At 41.6% G+C, this 26456-nt stretch overlaps 2 protein-coding genes across 4 annotated transcripts in view; both read right to left on the bottom strand.

Moving 5' to 3' along the window:
• Nucleotides 1–25926, bottom strand: part of IFRD1 (interferon related developmental regulator 1) — a 46254-nt gene extending 20328 nt beyond the window's left edge. Inside the window, exons 1-3 of one of the 3 annotated variants that reach the window (XM_060020750.1) lie at nucleotides 25849–25926; nucleotides 279–383; nucleotides 51–135 (exon numbers count right to left, since the gene is read on the bottom strand). In XM_060020750.1, the coding sequence (XP_059876733.1) occupies nucleotides 51–135; nucleotides 279–327 (134 nt within the window). In that variant the 5' untranslated portion in view covers nucleotides 328–383; nucleotides 25849–25926. Of the gene's footprint in view, nucleotides 1–50; nucleotides 136–278; nucleotides 384–4954; nucleotides 5175–25848 lie in introns of those variants that run through there. The other 2 variants (XM_060020748.1, XM_060020749.1) reach the window with 2 other exon arrangements.
• Nucleotides 5089–5586, bottom strand: LOC132431145 (uncharacterized). The gene has a single exon (XM_060020751.1). It carries the CDS (start codon nucleotides 5242–5244, stop codon nucleotides 5089–5091), a length of 156 nt encoding a protein of 51 aa, XP_059876734.1. The 5' UTR covers nucleotides 5245–5586.
• Nucleotides 25927–26456: the final 530 nt, after the last annotated feature.

Genomic DNA, 26456 nt, shown 5'->3' with positions numbered 1-26456 from the left:
AGTGGCTGACAGAAATCACCCAGAAGAAAAGAGTTTCCAGTAATTCCTACCTCTTATCTAGGGTCAGGTCAATGAATCCCTTCAACTTATACTCTAAGTCTTCTTGAGTTCCTTCCTCATCGAGGACTTCTGGTCCTAAGGAATAATAAAAACCAACCACTGTAATTTAAATAGAAAAAAGCAGATAGGGAGCAGTAATAGTATACTTAGCTACAAGAATTCCTCCACCTAAATCATCCTTTTATCTAACGCTGCAAATCTTAACTGAAAACTCATACCATCTTCAGCAAAACTGGAAGGATCACTGTAACCACTGCAATGGCTCATTGTTTCAATCGATGCATCCTCATCACTAAAAGGTTGAACATTTCGATGCTGGCCACCTAATAGGTAAAAGAGGGTGAAGGTAAATGATTTTGTTGTCATACATGCAGATACTTAACTTGGGATTTTAAAATTTACTTACAAAAAATCCAGTAATAAAAACCCAAACTTATTTATGAGATGATTTTTTACAAAAGAATACACTTAAATTCCTAACATAAGTCAATTCACCTAATGTGTATTTCAGAGCACCAACTGTTTACAATATACATCAACTTCAGAAATATATCAATCATCTAACATGCAGCACCCATTTTTGGTGATACAAAAAGTATTACAGATGAAAAAACTACTTCAAATCATGAAGACAATGAAAACTGACCATCATAAGAATAAGACGAATATATGTTCCAATGAGAATAACTGGGCTTAGCAAACATTAACTGGTGAATGGGTTAGTTTTTAGGTTACACATGTCTTATGTGAAGGGGAATTTAAGAAGTTAAGGGATGGTAGTTTTAAAGACAACTTGAATTGAGAGGGTCAACAAAGGCTTAAAAATGAAGTTTTGGATGGGGATGTTGACAAGTGGATCCAAAATGGCATAGAAAGTAATGATAGGAATTGGATGAAGTAATTGATCACTAAAGAACTACAGTGCTGATGAGATGTGTATGAAATTATAAAGAGCTCTGATGGGCTATTTGGGTGATGCCCAGTGCAGTGAACTACAGGATTTTTGTTCCTGAGTCATGCAAGTCAGAAGAGCTGAGAAGACGTGTGAACTAGCGTGTGAATCACTTAAGAGGCAGGGCTTCTTAAGTGAGGACCCCTTAAATGGTCCTCAAGCACTGCACAGAGGTCCTCCTTTCTCTTGGCCAGTACTCTATGGCGGACTTCACAGGGCCACATCCACTGGAGATAGAAAGCATCAATTTGAGAGTCTTTACAGAATTGCCTCATTTTTGCAAGTAAAGAACTATGGGCAAGCTGCAAGCTGATCAAGACTGTAGACATGGTGTGTTTAAAACTGGGACTTTGCTTCGAAGATTTTGAATTATTTAGGTGAGCAATGTTTAAGATTTGACTTTTTTCACATGCCGATTTCAAAAGTGACTACAGTATTTTAAAAACCCACTTTACTGTGGTGATTAGTGACTAATTTGGATGATGACTTTCCTACTACGATGGGTGCACACGTGAACATTTGTACCTAGTCACAAGTGCTGACACTCCTGTCGCTTCCTTGGGAAAACTGACAGTACCCTTTTAAAATCTGTGTGAGTATTTTCCAGCAATAAAGAGCCAAGATTTAAGGGAAAAAAAAAAAAAAAGTTTTGGTATTTGATGTAGCATAAAAAGATAGATAAAAGCCCGACAGATAAATTACCTTTAAAAGAAAGGTTCTAACAAATCCAACAGTTTTAAAATATCAGCCCTATTACTAAAAAATTAAAATCCTTTTTTTTAAGCTAGAATCTTTCTCTCACCTTCATTAACTTAAGGAGTAAATGTACATTCCTGGTCACTGTCATTTCTAGTCATTTTTGTTTTGTGGGAATTTCATATTAATAAAAAGATTACCTAGTCATCAATTACATTGAGCACTGAGTTAAAATAAGTCCCAAATTCTGCCCCAAAAGTGACTTGAGTCATCTGATTTACTTCTGAGCTCGAATCAAAGATTGTACCTAAAATTGTATCCTTAGGTACAATGATACAATACAAACCTAAGATTGTATCACTTAGGTCTCTATATTCAAGAAATCTGTAGCATTTACTATATCATAAGATAAGCTTTTCAAAAATTCTCTAAATTTAATTAAGCCTGTTGCTGTTTTTTTTTAAATGGGGGTTGTCTTTTTTTTTAAATCACAACAGAGGTGAGACTTTAGCAGATTTTTAAATCAACACAGGAAGCAAGTGGCCTTCAAACCTGCCAGCTATCTCAAAGAGAATAAAGTGTGCCAATCAAAGTAGTGAAGCATAAAGAATAAGCAATGAAACCAAGATCCCAAAACTTCTTAATCATAGTGCTTAGGACAGGAAAGACCTATGCCATCATACTCTATTTCTGGATCTATCTTCATGTGTTTTCATGATTCGAAGTCGTGGCAACAGTTGAGTCATCTACTTAACTTTTACTAACATTTATTCACAAATCAATTTACGTTTTTTATTTTTCATATTCAGCCTATTTTTAAACTATCAAGAAGAGTTTCCTATCCAGGTCTTACACAGCTCCCTTCTCTAAGTTTCAATGATTTCCCAAGGCTCAAGGGAAAAAGAGATTAAAAAAAAAAAACGAGGAAAAAAATCCTGTATGAATGTCTGATATCTAGGTCATACTCACCCACCTTGTGATCCCAAGTACCATTAATGAGGTGGCACTTAAGACACATAAAGTCCTTATTTCTTAGAGGGCTTATGTATTAACAAAGTTTTGTTCTTTCCTAAAAATGCTCTCTTCAAATTAAGTGTCACGAAAAATAAGCACACTTGAACAAAAGGTCAATTTTATTAGTTTCCTAGACCTGTCCACTAACTTAAAAAGCAGAGAATTTAAATGGGAAACCCAAAGTGATAGAGAAGTTGGTTATCTTTCGGCTGTACATGGGAAGATCTCATTTGAATCCCATTTCTTCTAGATGTCACTTAAAAATACCAGTAAGATAAGACTTTTAAGTACAAGTTTGTGACAATTTTCCACCTCTTCTACTCAACTATTATTTATTCATTTATTGACTTAAGTAATATTCATAAAGAACCAAACGAAACTTTTCAAAAAGTAAAGCTCACCCCCCAGGCCCAATTAGAGGCAAGCACAGTTAATAAGTTCTAGTGTAAACTTCCAAAGATAGTCAAAGCATGTATAGTTTTATAAACTAATCAAATAATTCTTTACCTGATGATGAAAGTTCGCAAATGAACCTCATGGTAAAATCTGAAAGGCAATCCCCCACTGCCTCCTGATATTATTCTCTAAGTACCAGGAAGGAAGGAGGCTGGACAGGAAGCTCCAGAAGGGAATAAAGGTTTGTTTGTGATTCAAGGAAGCCATTAGTAACATCATTACCATTTTCAAAATGACTTTAGCTTGCTGCATCTCCATAATTTGTTCCATCAACAAAAGGTAAACTTAAAGAAGAATAAAATTAATACGGACCTTCTAGACAGAATTTAAATGTTTACTTCAGATGAGGAAAGCTGAAGCAGAAAGGTAGAGAGGTATGTATCCTCAATTCACACAGAGCAACTAGATGCCACAACAAACTATGTATTTTATATCTTGATCAAGAATGAATTTCATGAACACCGAGAGCACTCAATCAAAATAAAGAGCGATATAAAGAAAAGGGAAAAAACTACATTTATAATAATTCATTCTTGTCAATTATTAAACATTTAATACATGATCACAAAGTTTTCGTGCTGCTATAAATCCTATAGGAAAGCTTTTAAAATACCAGCTTCCAATCATCTTTAACAAGAAAACTGGCCTATTTACTTGCTAAAGAACAAAGGCATATTCTGAGGGTCAAAGTGGCAACTGTGCTGACAAGTATATGTGGCTGGTAGTAGTTCCGATGTGATAACATCTGAGGATATTCCAACATTTAATTTCAAAGTTTCAACAAAGCAATTATTAAACGTGCTGATTTTACCCGCTTTAACACTAGCTTTCAGTATGCTGTGTCTCGTAGGGCTTTCTGCTTTAAGTCCTTTTTTCTTAGCCGTATGGTTAGGAGTAAAGAATCATTAATTCAGTTAAGCACCTACCCATCCAGGAAAAGCTTTAACTTTGCAAAGAGGAGACAGAAAACCCTAAACTTTTGGCCAATTGCAGTCTGAGCTCCTCACCATTCCCGCCTATCCCGGGCTCCCATCAGAGAACCTATAGAATACGGCACAAAAGAGAACGTGGTTTCTGCCCCGAGGAGCAGGAGGTCGCCTCGACTGGTCACAGGAGAGCTGGGGGCTCGGGATTTGTTCGGGTGCCAGATAGGGACAGGAGTAGAGCCTACTCTGGGACAGTGGCCCCCAGCCTCCGACGCCTCCGCCAGGCCAGGTGGACACGCGGGATGCGAAAGAAGGCTGCAGAACGGGATACCACATGGGCACCTCTGCGTCACCCCGGCCCCACCACGTAAGGCCCAGGCCGCGTGACGCAAGAGCCAGTCCAAACCCGCCGGACGTTTGGCATTCCCGAGAACTCCATGTTGGAGCCGGGTGGTCAAAGGTGACCAGTGACAGCATGGACGGAACTCCGAGCCCGGCCCCACTCTCCGTCAAGGAGAGCTCTAGAGAGCCAGCACCTGCCTCTGAGAACAGTTCCTCTCCTGCCAGCTCCCGGTCACCCCCGATGCCAACCCCTTCCCAGACCCAAGGACCCATTCGCCCCTCCCAGACTCCACGACCCGGGCCCGAGTTCGACTCGCATGCCAGATCCAAATCGCGCGAGGTACGGCCACCGGGGCACGCTGGGAAGTGTAGTTCGCCGGCCACAGCAGGTGCCCCGCCGACGCAAACGTCTAGAGGAAAAGAACTACACCTCCCACGGTACCCAAGGTTAAAAGACTTGCCAGCCTGGCCGGCAACTGGGACGCTGGCGGCGGGGATACTCTCGTACCTGCTGTCGCCGCCGTCGCTGCAGCTGCCCCTGAGCTGCCGCCACTACTGCCACCGCGATGGGGAGTGTTCCGCTTCTTATTCTTCGGCATCGTGGGACGCCCGGTGCCGCCTAAACTCGGAGCTTAGCGAAGATCAGCCGATGGAGCTGCACTTTTTACTCGTGCGTCTGTGCGGCGGGCGGCTGAGAGGTGAGTTTTCGACTAACAGAGGCGAGAAGCGGCGCGGGTAAGAGTGGGCGGTGGCGGCAGCAGAAATCCCCGTGAAGAGCTGTAATCGGAAACGATACATGTTTCTCTCTAGCGCTGGAGCTAAGGCGGGGCGGGCGAGGCCACGACGCCTTAAGTAGCAAGACCGCCGCCTGTCGTCACCATACGTGGGCGGGACTCGAACTCTCACTAGCCAATCCCTATAGACCTCCCCACCAGAGGCGGACTTAGGGCGGCCGAAGGATGCTGACTACCGATCCCATGCCACAAGTCTTCCAGCGGCGGCCCGGAGCCGGTCTTCGTTGCCGTCTTGAATTCTGGGAAATGTAGTCAGCCCTGGGGAGCCGGCTCCCAGCTCCTCCCAACGGGCTTTTCTACGCGCTTCCTTTGTTTCTCGAGACCCTTCCCCTGCCGCCCCGTGGCCCCGCCTTGGAATTGACGGAGGTGGTAGCCAGTGAGGAGCATGCCGAATGACGACAGCCCGCTTCCAACTGGGATTGCTTCCAACTGGGAGCTACGCAATCCGCACTGCTGGTCTGTCTCCAGAAGCTCGTGTTCTTCTCCTTAACCTTTACCCTACTTGCCTGTGGGCTCTGCCCAGGCTCAGCCATACCCCTCCTTAGGTATGTTTCCATGGTTTTAGTTGTTGAATTAGTTTAGCGATCATAAATATTTATTATTGAATTGTGGTTCAAAACATAGGAGCACCTCAATACATAAGGCAAATGCGAACAGCCATAAAAGGGGAAATCGACAGTAACACAATAATAGTAGAGGACTTTAACACCCCACTTTCACCAATGGACAGATCATCCAAAATGAAAATAAATAAGGGAACACAAGCTTTAAATGACACATTAAACAAGATGGACTTAATTGATATTTATAGGACATTCCATCCAAAAACAACAGAATACACATTTTTCTCAAGTGCTCATGGAACATTCTCCAGGATAGGTCATATCTTGTGTCACAAATCAAGCCTTGGTAGATTTAAGAAATTTGAAATCATATCAAGTATCTTTTCCTACCACAATGCTATGAGACTAGATATCAATTACAGGAAAAAAAACTGTAAAAAATACAAACACATGGAGGCTAAACAATACACTACTAAATAACCAAGAGATGACTGAAGAAATCAAAGAGGAAATCAAAAAATACCTAGAAACAAATGACAATGAAAACACAACGACCCAAAACCTATGTGATGCAGCAAAAGCAATTCTAAGAGGGAAGTTTATAGCAATACAATCCTACCTCAAGAAACAAGAAAAATCTCAAATTAATTGTGGCTCAAGGCTATGTGCCGCCCCCCCTTGAAAAAGATGTGCTTTAATCTACTTAGTCATGTAGTTCCTGTATTTCTCCTGCTCTAGACTAGAAAGATCTGGCGATTCAGATTTCTATACAAGAATGTGTCCTTTGTCAATTCTTCCTGCCAGTTAGGAGGTCAATCTGAGATAAGGATTGGGTTTTGGGAATTTAACAGCTGGTAAAACAAACATGAGCTATGAATACCAATACTCTCAGTGTTTTTTATTTTCCAAGGTGCGCCTAAGATCTCTGTCTTCCTTGTTACATTTGTCATGTATTTAGGACCTGTTTTTAAGTTCATGTATTATGCTTATGACAGACAAATTCACTGACTCACCTCAATGTAGGTGACTCATCTCCCACTCGACCTCCCTCCTGAGTCCTCTTATTTTCTTTTCAATGGCAAGTAGCACATTTTCACCTGAATGTTCCATATGCACCTCAGTCCAGCATCTCTAATACTGTTTCCCTCTTCCTGTCTTCCCTTTGTGTGTTCACAGTACTACTGTCCTCCCATATGTCCAAATTCAAGAACTCAAAGTCATACCTGGTTTCCCTAAAAACAATCAGTTTTACCATAAAACACCTAAATTCATGTCCTCTTCTCCGATCACACATGACCTCAGTTGGTGCCTGAGCATTTTAAGGGATCTTGCCAGTCATTTCACCATATTTAATGCATGATAATATTGCCAGATTTACTCATATATCCCCTATTTTACTAATTCACATGGTTTAGTAGTTGCTCAAAAACATTCCTTGGTTCCCATTACCAATATATCCAATGCCAACCTTCTTCCCCTGGCCTGGACTCCCTCTTCAGCCCTTCTTTCACTGCTTCCTGGTACATGCCCTGTGCTTCAGCCACATTGCACTGCTCCTCGCTTCCAGTACACAGCTCTGCTGTCCTGCCTCCATTTTATCATTCACGTTGTCCAGTGCTCTGTAATGTCCTTCCTCCCAGGTTCACCTTGGAAAATTTTATCCATCTTTCAAGATCTAGCTCAAATTCAACCTCCTTCCTTCCTAAAGCCTCCAACTAAAATTGTTTCTTTTTCCTCACAACTCTTAAAACTCTTTGTAATGCTCTAATGGCACTTATTACACCTGCACAGGCCACACAGCCTATTCAAGGATGCTATTCAAAGGGCATTATTTCAGCGTTGCTTTTACTTTGTTTAATCCTGAAGCTGCAAGTAAACCAGATAAGGATGCCGGTTGGTGGACACAGCTCCCACTGATGCCCTTATATCATCCCTTCAGATGACTGTACGTCTGAAGCCCAGTGGCCTTGGCCCACACTGAGTGAGATGACCCCAGACTGGAGGATCATAGAATTATACCTTTCATAACCCCAGGCTCTTGGTCATCCAGAAACAACTCATACTACAAGTAAGGCAATAATTTTGCTACCCTGTGAGCCACATCACCCAGGCTTAATGTCCAGGTTTCAGGCCTTGTAACTTGTGCTTTGCCTACATTTGGGGCATGCTCCTTTTATCTACATCCATTCACATCCACTTGGAGGTTTTTATTGGGAAGGCCTAGCTATGACCTACCACATCATATACATACTTGCTTTACATTTGTTTGTAAACACATCTGGCATCTCATGAAACTGTCAACTCCCCCAAAACAAGAACCTGTTTGCATCATCGCTTTCCCTCATGGCATGTAAAGAAGTGTTATCTTTGTAATTATAGGGGGTCAGTATATGTTAAATGAATGTTCAAGAAATATTTGTTGACTAGATTTTTCTGGGTCAAGAAAAGGCAGCAACATTACATACATGGAGTGTTACTTTTAGTATAATGAACTCTGAGAGAGATTTTTGATAAAATCATCTTACTGTCTTTATGTCCATAGTTTAGTTCCAGATCAGTAAAAGTACCAGAAAGATTTAGCCATAGATGTCATAAAACAGTGGTCCTTAACTTAACATATTGGTTTTGCAATATATTTGAAGAAATTAGAAGACTCCAAACAACATCAAATAAGTACAGAATAACTACAATTAACCAGGAGGGAAGAGGAACAGGACAAAGGGATTTTCTCCTAGCCAGACTTTGCCTCTGCAGGGACTTCTGCTTATATCTCATTGGCTACACTTTTGTCAAATACGCTTCCTAGTCACAAGGGAGTCTAGAAGAAAAGTATTTTTAATTAAGTTCGTTGATAATCAAATCTGAGGTTCTGTCAAAGAGAATGAAGATCACGCCTATAAGACAGGCAGCTAGCAGTGTCTCCCTCAGGTACTACGAGGCAAAGGTCTCCCTTGAAATGCTCTAATAAATATCACATATTTGTTACCAACATGATGTTATGTGCTCCCTCATACCTCTTACTCATAGGAAGATGTATCCTCCTCCTATAAACACAACCTAATCCAGTTTAACATTCCACCTAACAGATATCAACATCATGGTAAGTATATTCAGATGTTGCAAAAATTACACTAATCTGAATCTGTGGACTTGAGAAGAGTTCTAATCTCTCATGGGGTATATATATTGAGGATTTTGGTTCAAGAACAAGTAACACAAGACTTGGTATTCAAACCTCCCTTGAAGACATGAACATGAAAGGATTTCTTTGACTGACTTTAGTCATGGCTTCCTTGGGATTCTTTGCATAGCTTTAAGCAGAAATAAATGCCTCCCAGATTCTCCATTTTTTTTTTTTTTTTTTTTTTTCGGTACGCGGGCCTCTCACTGTTGCGGCCTCTCCCATTGCGGAGCACAGGCTCCGGACGCACAGGCTCAGGGGCCCATGGCTCACGGGCCCAGCCGCTCCACGGCATGTGGGATCTTCCCGGACCAGGGCACAAACCCGCGTCCCCTGCATCGGCAGGCAGACTCTTAACCACTGCGCCACCAGGGAAGCCCCAGATTCTCCATTTAAGACTTGTCATCATCCGGTTCCTGCCTGTCTCTCTAGACTCACCTCTTATCGCCTAACAACAAGGCCCTTCCTTCCTGCGATACTGGATGCCTCGAAGGTCTGTGAGGTCACCATGCTCACACAGGTTTGGGACCTGCCCACCTCTCCTTCTCGTCTCAGGAGCCTCTTCTCACCCATGCCAATTCAAACACACCTCAAGCATCTTCTTTGCCAACTCAAAATACAGAGTTCATTCCCCCTTAAGACTTTTGTAACAGCTCCTCCCCACACCTGATAAGATCTTCAGCTGAGTTTTCTACAGTTGCCATTTAAATCTCAGCCTAAATGACAGCTCCCTAGCAATGCCTGTCCCACCCTCCACTCTCATATACCCCCTCACCCAACCTACCACCACCCTGCCTGTGTTATTATCCCAAAGCACATCTCACTACCTAATATTTTTCTAGTTCAATTATCATCGTCTCTCTGCCCTACCAGAATGTTAAGATTATGAGAAAGGAGGTTTTGTTTGTTTTATTTACTGCTCTTTCTTCAAGTTCAGTATTGGAAGTTGGTAGCTATTCAATTTGTGTTTACTGAATGAATAAATGGATAAATGATTGAATGTCACTGCTCTGCCTGAAACATTGTCCACAATCTCCCCCCTCATCCTTTAAGTCAGGGTTCCCCAACCCCCGGGCTGAGGACCGATATTGGTCTGCGCCTGTTAGGAACCGGGCCACACAGCAGGAGGCGAGCAGCGGCGAGTGAGCGCAGCTTCATCTGCTGCTTCCCATCGCTCGCATGACGGCCTGACCTATTCCCCCACCACCACCCGTCTGTGGAAAAACTGTCTTCCACGAAACCAGTCCCTGAAGCCAAAAAGGCTGGGGACCGCTGCTTTAAGTCACAGATTCTGATTATCCCATCCCTCACCCCATCTCATTTAAGTGTCTCTCTTCTGTGTGCCTATAGTACCTTCCCTAGAATAGCATTAATTGTATGTATTATAACCCTTGATTACTTGTCCGTGTCCCATCAGTCACAAAGTGGGCAAAGTTCAAATTTATTATCCCTGAAACAGATGCCGGGGCTTTACAAGCACACGTAGCACGTTTCTGCAAATTAGAAAGAGAGCCAGGGCACCCAGCTTGACGAGTGCTAGTGGGCTGGAATGCACCCCCCTCACTTCAGCAGGGAGCAACCTGTGCACCTGTACATGGTGGCCCTGGTAGACACTAACTGTTTAATTCAATGAGGGAGTGAATCTCCTCTATATCTTAGTTTCTTAAAGGCAAAGAAACTAAGGTGGGGGAATGAATGAGACAACAATTATCAAAAGCCTGCTCTGTCGCTGGTACTATTCTAGGGTATTTTTTAAAAATTTTTTATTTATTTACTTATTGGCTGTGTTGGGTCTTTGTTGCTGCGCGTGGGCTTTCTCTAGTTGTAGCGAGTGGGGGCTACTCTTTAATGCGGTGCGCAGGCTTCTCATTGTGGTGGCTTTGCTTGTTGTGGAGCACAGGCTCTACAGCGCAGGCTCAGTAGTTGTGGCGCACAGGCTTAGTTGCTCAGCGGCATGTGGGATCTTCCCAGACCAGGGCTTGAACCTGTGTCCCCTGCATTGGCAGGCGGATTCTTAACCACTGCGCCACCAGGGAAGCCCTAGGGTATTTTTTTTTAAACCACTTTATTGAGGTATGATTGAAATATAAAAAGCTGTACATGTTTAATGTATACTATTTGATGAATTTGGATATAAGTATATACCCATGAAACCATCAGCAAATCAATACCGTAAACATATCCATCATCCCCAAAAGTTTCCTCTCACCCTTGTGTGTGTGCGTGCACACGTGTGTACTTGTGTGTTAAGAACATTTCATTCTAGGTTCTTTTCACACATCTCATGTACTTCTTACAACACCCCATGAAGGAAGGATTAGTCATTCCATTTTGTGGATGAAGAAATGGGCTCAGAGAAGTTTTGCAACTTTCCCAAGGTCATACCATTGGTAAACAGTGAGCCTGTGATTAAAACCCAGGCCCTTCTGATTTCAAGGTTGTCCCTGGCTGGCCTTGGCTACACGGGAACCTGACTGCGTGTTCCCAGGAGTCACGGGTTATGTATGAAGTCCTGCTAGGACAGGCCCATCTGGGCAAAATCTTGCCTTGTTCCTTTTTTTCAGTGTCTCTCAGCCCCTAGTGTTGTTGACTGCCTGATGACTAGCAGATTTAGAATTTTCTGATATTTCTAAGGCTGTAGCAGAATTGTATTATCAAATAGCAATGTTAATCAAATACTTTTTTAAAAATGGATTATCACTTGTTATGTTTTTGGTTACATTGCTTTCTTAACATTTGCAAGTTTTGTTTTATTGTCAGGAATGGTGATAATGCAACATGCTAAATTTGAGGTCCCTGTTTGTTTCTTTTAAGAAAGGATACAGTGGCAAATTTAGTTAGAACTCTTAAGCCTTAAAATATATTTTGTTTGCCTTTTTTCTTATTTAGGAGATATTTCTTTGTGGTGTTCAGTTTTGAAATTGCATACACTTTATCTAATGAAATTTCTGACAAATAAAAGACAATAAGGGTAAGTTCAATTATCTTTTTCTAAAAAGAGAATGTTGCTTATCTCACAAAGCTATGGTATTATCCCTAATACAGTATAAGGCTCTGTTAGAAAAGTAATGTGAGCCGTAACTACCATTATATGCACAACCAGGCAGTAATAGTTATGACTTCCTGTGTTGAAAGAGCTTTTCATGGCAACAGCACACGTATGAATTAGCTTTCTTTCAAGCTAAAGATACCGTTGGACTTTTTTCATTTGGATATCCTCTGACACTTCATACCAAACATAATCAAAATCAACTTGTTCTCTACCGATCCCTCTATCCTTATACAACCAGTTCTCCTTCCCTGCTTTCTCTGTATGTGTTGGCACCAATCTCCTGGCCAAACCATCAGGGAATCTCAAAGTTGAAAATACTTGAGAGCTAATCTACCTCAATCTCCTGCCTCATCTAGAAACACTTCGACAACATGACTAGGATCCAGATCTGTAACTCAGTCTTCTAGGGTTCAAATCATGGCCACACAATTTGCAATGGATTCTTAAGCAAGTCACTTCGCCTCTCCGTGCCTCGGTTTCAATGAGGATAATAATAGAAACTGTTTTGGGGGATGGAGTGAGGAATACGTGAAATAATACATGTAGAGCACTTAACCCAGTGCCCAGCACATAGCAAGTGCTCAATAAATGTTAGCCTTTATTATGAGCAAGCAGATATTTATCCATCTTTTCTTAAACTCTGCCAGTGCTAGGAATCACCCAACTTTTCAAGGCAGTTCATTCCAATATTGAAAAGTTATCATTTTTAGGAAAGTCTCATATTCCTTCAACAAACATTCAGCAAGAGTCTGCTATGTACCAAATACTGTGCTAGAACCTGAGGACAAAGAGATGAGTGAGAACAAGGTATCTGGCCTCAAGAAGTCCCCAGTCTAGCAAGAAAGCTCAACACCAGGTGGCTTGTGGCTGTCCTGCCCTGTCAGCCCACCTGGGTCCCCCAGTGACATGACCAAGAAGATCCTTCATCTACTCCTAAGCAACCAGTCCACCTCCCCAGGGAATTTAGTCCTCTCTACTAGAGCAAATCACCTTGCCCCTGTGAACCTCCATTTCCTTATCTGTAAATGGGAGTAAATAATTCCAGCCAACCACATCACTGGACTGTTGTAAAATAAAAGGAGATCATCATGTAGTCTTTGGAACCTGTCAGGTACTCTATAACGATGAGATACTCCTTGTGTTAAGAAGGAAATGACTCTTCTAATGATGGGAAGGGAAGATCTTTTGGCTGGGCGTTGATAGAGGCAGTGAGAAGAGGAACTGTACCAAGCTTCCAAATCAGGCTCACCTACAAATACAAGACTGGACTGAGTCAACAAGGTATCAAGCACTGCTCCTGAAAATCTCACTGGTGTTCACATATGTTGTTGGAAGGTCACCACATTTAAGATCCAAACAGACCTAGAGTCAAAATGCCTTAACAGGACTTCCTTGGTGGTCCAGTGGTTAAGATTCCGCTTCCACTGCAGGGGGCGCAGTTTTGCTCTCTGGTGGGGGAACTTGGCCAAAAAAAAGCCTTTCTAGTTGGGTCACCTTGAGCCTTCCTTGAGTTGGGTGATGCTTCATTTAAGCCACAGTTTCCTCATTTGTAAATCAGATTCTCTTGCCTGGGAATTCAGAATTAGAACTGAGAGACACTGAGGGTCTGAGAGACACTGAGAGACATGAGAAGTGATGTCAAGGAATAAAAAGTGGCTCTCATCTGCCCACCACAGACATGATAAAACAAGAAAGTATTTGCAGGAAGAAAAGAACAAAATAGGACTATAGTGAGAAGCAGAGACAAGAGACGGAACAGCCCGGCTTCCAGTGGTCCTCCACTTCCAGGCAGCAGAACTTCCAAACACTCAACTGAATTCCTGCCTTCGGGTTCCAGGAGACACCCCTGAACTGTTATTAAAACGAACTCTTTCTTTATGCTTAAGCTAGGTCCAGTTGATTTCTATTTCTTGCAAGCCAGAGTAACTGATAATTCTTCTTAGTGCTCCCCCTGTTTTATTGAGTCTAGTATCTTTGGAAAACCCAGAAAACTGTCCAAGTAGTTGCAAATGGGACTTGCAAAGCCTATCTTTTAGTCTCCAATGAAACGCAGTAGGAAGTAGGAACAGATTCTGCAACACTTTGGAGGCATGTTAGCATTTTTCCTAATTATGGAGAATGAGAGAACTGCCAAATTTCATCCATCATCAGTGATATTAATGTGAACCAACCCAGCCAAAAGAATTCTGAGAAGGTATTTTAGAAAACTTAAGCCAAACTAGGACTTCTCTGGTGGTCTAGTGGCTAAGACTCTGCGCTTCCCCTGAAGGGGACTTGGGTTGGATCCCTGATCAGGGAACTAAGATCCGGCATGTCGTACGGTGTGGCCGGAAAAAAAAAAAAAAAAAAAAAAAAAACTTAAGCCAAACTAAAGTGACCATACCAGGTTTATCACACTGAAACAGTTATATTAAATAGTTCTAAAATTATCATTTTTATTATTTTACTAAAAATAAGAGAAAACTGGCCATTGAACACATAGTTAAAGACTAAAAACTTTATTAGTAAGAAACATTTAATGAAAAATGTTTTTTCATTCCATTCAAGAAAGGCTTTTGGGCTTCCCTGGTGGCGCAGTGGTTGAGAGTCCGCCTGCCGATGCAGGGGACACGGGTTCGTGACCCGGTCCGGGAAGATCCCACATGCCGCGGAGCGGCTGGGCCCGTGAGCCGTGGCCGCTGAGCCTGCACATCCGGAGCCTATGCTCTGCAACGGGAGAGGCTACAACAGTGAGAGGCCCGGGTACCACAAATAAAAAAAAAAAAAAAAAGAAAGGCTTTTGTAGTTCATTTGTAACAGACACCATTGGTTGCCTACCCCAAAACTATCCAACCCTCCTTCTTCATTCACAAAACCCCAGTTTTGTCCAGATTTCCGACCTGCTATGAGTGGCCATGTGCTTCAGGGAAAGCTGGACCTGGCCTCAGCTCCAGGAATTGGGTCATAACTGATCCCATGATTGATTCCTCTTACAAATGGTTTGTGTAGTCTTAGACATGCAACATAATTCTAGCCAATGAAGTATAAGAGTTGAGGGGTTTTACAGAAGGATTTCTCCTTTCCAAGAGAAATACAAATGAAAAGATGGTTTTCTCTTTCTCTGGATGTTGTCATTTGTGACCATGAGGGCAAACAAAGCTAAAATACCAGGAATGGCCAAAGGGAAGGATTAAAGAACCCATAAGAGATTTTTGTATCACTCACCCAATCACTCACCAACCGGCACCACCTACCACCTCTAGACCACCCATTTTGTGAGATAATGAAGGCCCTATATAGTTAAGTCAATTTTAACTGGAGATTTCTGTGACTTGGGGCTGAAAGTATCCCAAGTGATACTGTTATATCTAACAATCCCCTTAAAAAGGTGGTAGCATTTGACAATTTCTAACATTCTATGTGTTCAAAAGTGAGTTGAAAAAAAAAATCCCCCAACTATTCCCCTGCAACCCTTAAAAGTCCCATATGTTCTAAGAGAGGAAATGTCTTTGAAATCCACATTCCTGTCATCTGCTGTTTTGTACCTAGAATGTACCAACACAGCACCACTAGCCACTTCATGCTGCCTCCACAGAATTCTGTCCAAGAACACCCCGTTAAAACTTTCTTTGGAGAATTTCCTTTCCTCCACTTCCACCATTATCATGCACGAATGTTTTGTGGGCTTTTTTCCCAGTATCCTTTTCTTTCTCCATCTTTGGCATTCCTAATTAAGAGTTTTTATTTCCCTTAATGGTTCTTAATAGGGTCGTTTGTTGCTGTTAATTGGCATCAGAATTTTTGTAACTGAAACATCTTTCAATGAGAAGAATCAATTTTTCTGTCAATGGTATCCCAGGTGGCTAACTTTCATTATGCTTAGGTTAATGATTCATGACTGGTAGTTTTCCTTCTAAACAAGGGCTGCCATGATGGGTGAGCAATGATGCCCTCTCTATATTCTAAAGACCAAGGGAACAAAATGTATTCTACCCACATGATAATGGGGTTAATTTAATTCTAAATATATAGGTCATAACTGTAATTTCTTCGAAGAGTATTTTTTTGTTGGCTTGATTTCCATAGCCTAGTCTTTTTTGTATAAGAGATATCTTCTAGTCTCAAATTATTTCCATTCATGCATCCATGCAAATTTGCCTTTGTCCCCGGATGTTGATCAATGAACTCTCAAAATAGGAAGTAAACCAACAACTTTTATACTTTTGTGCTTTCCATATGATTAAGGCAACATTCAGTAATGTTCTTTCCCTACTCTTGTTCTTTGAAGTTCTACCTCTTATATCTTAATCCACCTTCTCCCCATCCCTGGTGTTCGCCCACCCAAAGTTACGCACAGTACAATACCATTTTTTCACAGCTCCGGAAGCTAGAGTACCTGCCTACATGTTTTTTTTAAAATGGGGTGGTCCATTTTGCCAGCTTCACTATTTGCTTTCTAGTGGTATTATCCATTTGTTGTATTTGACCCAATTTTTTGGATAGAATCAATAGTTATGATTTGACATTTAGAGAGATACCTTTAATTAACTAATATATTAGTTTTTAAATCTTCAAAGTGACACCCAATATAATATCTAGCTTTGATATTTCTCCTAAACTCTAGAACTGTATATCCAGTCACTGGCTTTTACTTATATTTATTGCCCTTATATTTATATATTACTTATATTTTATATAAGTAATTTTATAAGTAATTTTTAAGTAATTTTATAAGTAATTTTATAAGTAATTTTTAAGTAATTTTATTTTATATATTTACTTATATTATATATATTACTTATATATATATTACTTATATTTATTGCTCCACAGATTCAACAAATTAAAAATGTACATATCTACTCTACCCCTACCCCACACCCACCTGTTTCTCCTTTGGTATTATGAATCATGGTTAACGGCTCTACTATCCACCTTTATATCCAAGTCAGAAACCTAACCTCCTCCAGCACAATAAACCATTTCACATCTAAAATATCTCTGGATTCTATCCTCTCCCCTCATTCCCACTGATACTACCAACTGTTACCTAGCCTCTTAACTCACATTCCCACTTCTGGTCTTGCCCAGCTCCAAGCTGACAGAGTGATCTTCCATAAGACACATCCCATGACTATCTCCATGAAGACTTTCCAAACCCTACCTCTGTTTCTGCAGAATGGATAATGTGGCCCCTAGTGCTCTTAGAAATCAGACAGATTTCTGTCATGGGGAAACAACATAGTCCTTATTGGTACAAGTGTATTTTCTGGAGTCAGACCACTAGGATTTGAACCTGGCTCCACCACTTACCAGAGGCAAGGTATCAAATTTCTGTGCGTCAGTTTCCTCTTCTATAAAATGGCACTAATCAATAGTGGTTTTTAGGGTTATTGGGAGAATTAAATAAGACAATGCATTTTAGCACTCAGCACTGTGCACGTATGTCTGGCACACAGTAAATACTCAATAAATATAATAATAATGATACTATTTCAGAAAATCTATGACTTCCATTGCACTAACTTGTTTATCGTTTTCTTTAGTAGGCTTTGAGTTTCTTATATCTAATTCATCCTTGTAGCTCAGCGCCTAGCACTGGTCTGAAAATTGCTTTTTGATTGAATGACCATGTTACTGCCTGGCTCATAACACTTCATTGGCTCCTGATTGCCTGTAGTATAACATCCACACTCTTTAGCAAGGTTTGCAAAACCTCTGAAATCTGGCTCCTCCCCATCTAATCTGCCTTATCTTCTACACTCCAGCTAAACAAGATCACTTGCAGTTCCCCAAACATACATTTCCTTCGATCACATTGAATGTCTTTCCAGGCCCTTTCCCCAAACCTGGTGAACTTCTTTTGGTATTCAAGACCCAAATCAAGTATCTTCTCTTTAAAGTCTTTCCTGACCTTCTTACAGATAACCAGCAAGTCTAAAAACACAGGCAAATACATAATAAATTGTTTGTTGGTATTATATTACAATACAGGATGAAATAAGGTATCTTCATTTCCAGACTTCATGGCCACCCTGTAGCTAAAGCTGATCCCTCCCTTCTTCATGCTCCCACATCACTCTTTGCCTCTTTTGCGAAGCACGGGTGACTCAAGACTCAGCACACAGAGGCTCTGCCTTATTCATCTTTGTATCCCAACCACCCATCTCCATGACTGACACAGATGAGGCACTCACCAGATATTTTTGAATGAATAAAATGTCAATACATATTTATGGATCCTCTATGTATAAGGCAAGGAAAACAGCCACCCACTGAATCATTGATAGTGAATATCCCCAGCACAAATCCCCCCCTGCAATCACTTTCATCCCTGCTGCTCTAGGTGGTGAAGCAAAATGCTTGGCAAGTGTCCTGGTGATCTCATACTGCATTTCTTGCATTCATGATGTCATTCATGAATGTCATTCATGATTAAAACATGTCTTCTTTGAACAAATATTCCCCTTTTTTTTTTTCGGTCCGCGGGCCTCTCACTGCCGTGGCCTCTCCCGTTGTGGAGCGCAGGCTCCGGACGCGCAGGCTCAGCGGCCATGGCTCACGGGCCCAGCCGCTCCACGGCATGTGGGATCTTCCCGGACCGGGGCACGAACCCGTGTCCCCTGCATCGGCATGCGGACTCTCAACCACTGCGCCACCAGGGAAGCCCCTCCCCCCTTTTTTTTTACAAAGGAAAAATTTAAGGAAATAGTGTCTACTTTAATCAGTCACCATTATTTGATACCTTCAAAAAGAAAAACATTGATAGAGAGTAAAATAAATAAAACATTTCAATATTAATGACATATTCAAGTATGAATGTTCATATTAATAAGAGTCAGTTAAAACTTTATAAAGAGCTATTCTCTAAATTGACCAGATAAGTATATTGCTGTTAAGGTCAGCTTTAATTTATACTCGCTGATACAGCTCACGTATGTGGCTGCAGTCAGATCACGGAGCATTTTCAACTAGTAAACTAGTTAGTGGTCCCCCACCCCATCCACCTGCAGCAGATTTCATCTGGCTCATGATAAAAATCCCAAGCCAGTCTCTTCTCAGCAAACTCTCCAATGAAACATTTCTTAAAGGTGACATGTGACAAGGAAAACAAACACTTAACATGACAGTTTCATGACATAGCCTGTGATGTGGAAGACAGCCTCTGGCTAGTGACGATAACCACACTGCCAGAGGCGTGTTTTACAGTCGCACACTGGCTGGTCCAATAAGGGAGCCATGCTTTAATATTGACTCATTGTCCAGGAAAACTTCCCGTTCTATGAGAATGAGCCCTGGAGTAGCTCGTAATTTCATGGTCCCTGTGACAACTCTGAACCTTTCAGAGACACTCTGGATCTGTGGATCTGACCTTGAGGGAGCGTTGTAGTGGGGGGTAATGGCACCATCACTCATTGAAATCTAAAGGAAAATTATTGTCATCTGCTAAAGCATTATTCTGTCCACCATTAACCCAACCTATGAAAGGCACCCTGCAAAGTGAGCCACAGTAAATATGTATTCATGGCACACGAGCACCCAGAACCCGGAGTGCTGAGTTGCCATTTAAACCCTCCCAGAGGAAGCTGTTAAATGACACAGGGTGATTCAAAAAGAATTAAACACTTCCAAAATGGACTACTCAGTACCCAGTAAATAGACGTCATGTGGGTGACCTTTTAAGTGTCTAGCCATAGGGAAAGTATTAGGTTTTGACCACATGTTTATATTTGTTATAAACAAATACTACAAACACATAAATACATTATATTGTCAATTCTTTTTTGAATCATTCTGTACCATAATATAGGTATGCTAATCTGAGGTCCAAAATGGGATTTAGATGGTCTGTGAAATGCCTGAAATTATATGCAAAAATACTGTGTAGTTGAGACTTAAAGTTATAATATTTCATTCTATCCCACATTACAGTTTGGTTTTATGTAATAACATGGATTCAATAAAATTTTTCATTAACAGATTCTACAATGTTGTTAGTCATTACTTAATTACTGAGTTAATCTTAAATTTAATTTAGAATTTAATAAACTCCTACAGTATTTTAAAGTCTACAGTAGACATATAAAAAAACTGTCATATTTAACACCACACTTCAACCATGGCTGCTACAGCACCATTACTATTGCTCTTGCTGTGGGACCCAGGGTCACTGCAAACCCATAAACAATCTTTTCTAACTCCTACAAAATTTAAAAAGGCACCAAGATGTCCTTCCTTTTGGGAGGGAGGCAGTCTTGCAATGAGGAGCATTGTTTGGCATGGGAAATGCAGACTGGATTTCAGCCCCCTCTCACCCCCTCAGCTGGGTTCTTTTGTATAGTACACAAATTGTACAACTGTATACAGCAGTCCCGCGGGGACCCCAATGAAAGTGAAAATATATTATGACTCTTTTCTACTTTCTCTACTTAAAATACCTTGAACATAGACCAAGACATACTCTTACTAAAAACAAAACACAAAAAAACTGTATTTAATTGATTTTAAGATGCATATTTTTTAGCAATTTAATATCTCTGAAATTGAAATGTTTCTTACAGTTTTATACCCAGTCAGCCACTCAATAAATTTTATATAATGAATATACTTACTAGGCCAAAAAAAAAAGGAAGTGAAATAATTCTAACTTCTATTTATTATGTTTTCACTCAGAATAACAGATTATTTCCTGCTTGAAAAATGATACCCTGAAGATTTATCACATAGAGCACTTCCCCTGTCCTCTGTTTTCAAGTACTCCTTAGACTAAAATAATCCCTCCTCAACCCCAAAGCACTTTGTTTATACTCTTCTTGTGGCCTTATTCCTTTCTGCTTTGTACTGTAATTGTCTTTTACCTTCTCTTGCCTGTTGTCCTGTAAGCTCCAGCAGGGCAGGGCCTGTGGACCATGGTCTTCTCTGCTACATGGGGCAGCAGCATGGTCAAGTGGAAGCAGAATGGGCTCTGGAGCCGGGCCACCCTGCACCCAGATCACGGCCCCGCTGTCTACCAGCTACAAGATCATGAGTAGGTTACTCAGCCTCTCCAAGTCCCATTTCCTCATTTGTAAAATGGAGATAATAACACCGAACATATGAGATTGGTCTGAAGGTTTGAAAACGAGTGAGGCTGTGCAGGACTGGCACTTAGGGTCCTTGTAACTAACTATCGCTGTTTTGGAGGCAGCATGAGTTTTGTAATCAGATAGATTCGAATCCCAGCTTGGTCACTCAATGTGTCCCCTAACTACAAGTCATTTCTCTAAGCCTCAGCTTCTAAGCCTTGTGAATGTTAGATTTTGTCTGTCTCATTGACTGATGTGTCCTTACCATCTAACAGCGAACCTAGCAGTTGATGAACGGACCAACGAATGAATGAAAAATGACGGTAATTCCTTACAGCACTATTGCAAGAATTACAAAGAATGTATATATAAAATGCCAGTCATGGTTACTGTGCCCGGTACATAGTAAGCCACACTGATTTTTGATTGTCAAAACAAATGGATGTGAAAAAATAGGATTAAAAATGCCATGAGCACCCACGCCCATGTATTTATCACATACTCTTACTAAAAAAGAGAAAATTTTATTGAATCCATGTTATTACATAAAACCAAACTGTAATTACAGGAAGAGGCGATAAGAGGACATGGCTACGTGGCTGGCCAGTGACTAGTGCCTTCTGCTATTAAATTGTGCTCACACCCCCAATGCAACACTGATACAGGCAGCAAGAATCATTCGTTTAGTAACTATTTATGGAGCACTAAGGATGTGGAGAACACCAAGGTGGATAAAATATTTAGGAATAAATACATCTATATCAGGGACAGAACGTGGAGGTGCTTGCTTTCCAAGAATCTGAGATCACAGATGACTGGAATTTCCATGTAAAAAGAGATTCCAACAAGAGCATAATGAACAGACAGAATACCTGTCCTTTCTCTCTTTATTTCAAATACGACTTTCATAACTGTGACCTTTCTTCTCCCACCTATTTAGGCAAACGGAGGTAGCCCCTATGCCTTTTGTCACAAATACAGATAGCATAGAAACACAGATTATGGAGGTCAGGACAAGGGAGTTTCCTACTGCCCTGGATACTACCCTCCCATTAGTACAAGATGGGACTACGTAGATATGAGGACTGGGTGGAAGGCGGGTAAATCAAAGCTGGGAGTCTAAAGATAAATGATTACACTTCATCTGTAACCTGGCTCCTAGGTGATCTCACCTAAAACATTCCAAATTGATGCATGTCATTCTTGTCCTCCAAGATAGGAAAGCAGACTCCATAAACCATATTGGAGTACTACTGATCGAAGAGGAGGGAAAAGTCCAAGGCTGAGTTAACAATTTGAATTTTACATATCTCTATATTGAGATTCTTAATGCAAAACATATAATAGGACATAGAGTTAAAACAACGTTTTATGTCTTCATATAATCATTTCTAGGCAAAAAGATCTAAGCAGTAACCTTGAAGCCTAGACTTAAGCTTCCTCAGCTCCCTTTGTGCCCTCTAAGCCTTTAATGATGGGAGCAGATGTCTGGCCACTGCAGGGAACACTAGGAACAGCAGCAACACTGCTTGAAAGATAATGAGCAGAAAACTTCCTAGGACCAACGATGCGAGAAGGAAAGAAGGGAGGGCAGAGAGAAGGTGGGAGGAAGAGGAGAAGAAAGATGAGAGAAGAGAGAGGGAGAAAAGAAAGAAATAATAAATAAACCTAACAAGTTCCATCCATCTCAAGGATTAATTATGTAAAACATTGAGCTGAAGGAGGTCTGAGAAATAGCCCTTCCACTCCCACTGGCCTTTGGAGGTTGTCTTATCAATTAGCTGAGAAACATGATGCTGACCTATATGAAACAGGATGCTGGGAGAATCCTTGATTTCAGACAGCAGGCTACATGAGTGCCCAAGGCCACTTCTGGGGGGTAGCAAGCTGCAAACAGGTGATGTGAGTCTTTGATATCCTCCTTGCTCCCTTTATGTAAAATACCTTCTAGTTTTCTCCTCCTGCTTGGGCAGCCCCCATTGGAAGAGACAGAAGTGGCATGAAAGGCAGCTAGGAGTGAGTGTGTGTGTGGATGGGAGGTGGGAAATAGCCCCATTCCTGGACATGGGCTCAGCAGTGTTTATCCTGGGCAGGCCAGATGTCAAAGACCTCTCTAGTCTTCCAAGGGCAACAAGGATTAGAGCTCATGTCACGTGTGACAAAAAGGAACTTTATCTTTTACCAGGTTCTCCTTTCAGGTTCCTCTGAGAATCCTTGAGGGCTGTTCGCCCACTCCCACCTCTGCACCAGCTGCTGTCTGTCCCTCGGGAGTGGCAGGGAGCGAGTCCCAGCTCTCAGCAGGTCACCTCTCCCGTCTCACAACCACCTTCCCAGGCTGCTGCCAGGCTTCCTTTTCTGCTTTGCTTCAGCCACCCACGCATACCCGTCCCTGAACCCTTCAAAGCTGCAGAGATCAGAAGGCTCGTGCTAACAGAAGAGAATTACAACATAGAAAACAGTATTTTCCCCAAAGAGAATTGGGCTCCCAAATCCTCCTCCTTCCCCAGGTTGCATCTGTTCTATGTCACTTAGAATCATAAGTTTTACTTTCCTTGGTTCATAATTACTTTTGTAGAATTACAGTGGGCAGACCCAAATCCCTTTGTCCCAGGGAAGGCCTTGGGCCTCTGCAGGTGCTGTCAGCCTCACCACAACTTTGATTTGTATCTGCTAACATATAAGAGGGAGATGGAGAGACTGAAGGAGTACAAAGACGCTGAGAAGGAGGAGGTGAGAAAGATCCGGTATGAAACATCAGCACTGTGCTCTAGGGCTCAGAACTGTCTCCTAATAGTAACATTATAGCTTTATTTTACTTATAGAACAACATTTCTCCATAATAAGTTATCTCCTTACAAAAAAAAACTGAAGGACTGTCAGTGGAAATTTTAACCAAGCTGCAATTTTTGTAACATGAGGCCATACAGTATGTTCTTTTTAGGTAGATGCTAGGCCCGCCTTATCCCTGAAGGAAAAAGAACACGGTGAGACTGCCTTGTTTACCGAGATTGCTAAGATAATAAATCGATATTATGAGTCCCATTTTGGTGTGTCTGAGTGAGAATCTATTGAAGCAGAAGGCACATTATGGGGAAAAAGCTTAGGAAGTGAATTAGATTTTTTGTACCCGGAGTAGGAGCTATTCAGATAGCAGAAAAATCCTACTCATCAGGCAGCAATGCAACGAACACTGAAGACAACTCTTCTTTCAGATGAGAGGATGGTCCAGGACAGCTCTGTGGCTGCAGATGACTGCATGTCATATTCCAGATATCAGAACTATTGAATAACTAATGTTCAAGGGTTTATAGCCCAGAGTGAACATTCTAGAGTACAAACTGCCTTTGACTCAACATTATCAAAAACCAGAATGTTAAAGTGTCATCACATGTTGGATGTCCACCAGGGCCACACTATATAGTGATGTTTGCTTATGCCAGAGGCTTTCTGTGGGTATGAGACATTGTCGACACCAGTCACCACTGAAAGGCCAAGTCAGAGATTAGACACATATTTCAGGTAGAAAAGCCACAACTGGTATAAAACTAAAGCAAGAAGACTGGTAGTAAACAAAGTTCAACAGAGTACAGTTGGCCCTTGAACAAGGGCATTTAACTGCGTGGGTCCACTTATATGCAGATATTCTTCAATAGTAAATACCACACGGTTGGTGGTTGGTTGAATCTGCAGATGCTGAGGAACTGAGGATACGGAGAACTGACTATAAATTATACACGGATTAACCTCCGTGTTGTTCAAAGATCAACTGTAATTGCAACTAAAGCAGCTCTACTAGTAGATAGGTCTTGAAGGGCCAAAGACCCTTTGGTAGACAGGGATGTCTGAAACTATAAACACTTGTTGGAGAGCATTTCAGTAAAAGGCAACCTCAAGGTAAAAGTGTCAAGTTGGCAAAAAGTCATTGACACTGTGACAATAGCTTTTGAGAAGAATGACACGACATCAACGGTTTTCTTTGGAGGATTAATCTAGTGGTAATCAGCACTGAAGTTAATACCAGCTTAAAGAGGGTCTGGGCCCTCTTTGAGAAAACGAATACAGACTTAAGAATACAAATTGCTAGGGCCAGTCCCAGAGACCTTGAACGGGCCCATGCCTGCAAGGAGGCCTGAAGGTTAAGCTCCCTCACCTTCACAATAAGCTACCTCAGGGGTGACAGCTAAAGCCACTAACACCGTCACCCCCATCTATCCAGCACCCACACTAGAAACGTGGGAGTCATCTTTGATCCTTCCTGTTATTTTCTCTTCAGTCACCACGCCATGGCCATTTTATTTCTTGTATGTTTCTCAGATTCATTTCCTTCTTAATTTTTCCTGCCAATACCTTGGATCTAGCCATCACCACCTCTTACCTACTCCACTGCAAATAGCCTGCTAACCAGTACCCTGTTTCCACTTTTGTTTACCTCCCAGAAATCTATCCTTCACCCACCCACCCAGAATACAACATCTATCTAAAAGGTAGATCTACAATTTCACAGTTCTGCTGAGTACCCTTCAGTAAGGCCTCCTCAGAAGAAAGCCCAAGCCTCCTTAGCATGACAAGCAAAGCCTCCATGACCTGCATCTCTCCACCTGCAGCAAAACTTCTCACAGTATCAGCACCTTGTGGCCTATACTTCCTTGCAAACACCTTGAAAGTTTTCATTTCCAAGCTTTTGGTTCCTCGCTGACCTCTTAGCTTGGAATCATCTCCCTTTCTCCTCATCCCTCCTTCTTTCTTTACCTTTCTTTACCAGGCTCACCTTCTCCTGGAGGCCTTCATCAATACCCAGCCCTCCACACCAACAAGCCGGTCAGGTGCCCTCTGTAATCTCACAGGAGAGCTCCATCAGGTACTCAGCACACTATGTTCAAAGGATTTGTTTATAATCTGCCTTTCCTTCTCCTCTCCAGCTGGTGATCTTCTTGGGGGGAGGAGACATGTCTAGTTAATTTTTAGCAGAATGTAGGTCCCTGGCACTTAGCAGAATGTAGGGCCTCAGTACATTTTTTGAAATGAATGAACTAATTAATGACTAAATCAATCACTATATGAGCTATTCTCTGTGACAGAGTACAGAGAGACAAGAGAGTAGAGAACTTAATGCTGGGCTATGCCCAAGATTGTAGGTGGAAGAAAGAAAGGAAGGCAATTAGGCATAGGCTTGTGGGAATAATCAATCAGAAAAGGAGGAGGATCAACAGGAATTTTTGGGTCATCTTCTTTCTACTTATCATTCAGTTTCTACAGTGAATGCATATTACTTTTTTTTTTTTTTTTTTTTTTGCGGTACGCGGTCCTCTCACTGCTGTGGCCTCTCCCGTTGTGGAGCACAGGCTCCGGACGCACAGGCTCAGTGGCCATGGCTCA

The sequence above is a fragment of the Delphinus delphis genome, chromosome 9 (genome assembly GCF_949987515.2).
Source record: "Delphinus delphis chromosome 9, mDelDel1.2, whole genome shotgun sequence".
Lineage (NCBI taxonomy): Eukaryota > Metazoa > Chordata > Mammalia > Artiodactyla > Delphinidae > Delphinus > Delphinus delphis.
The sequence above is the reverse complement of the archived record's forward strand: the minus strand, read 5'-3'. Positions and strand labels throughout refer to the sequence as shown.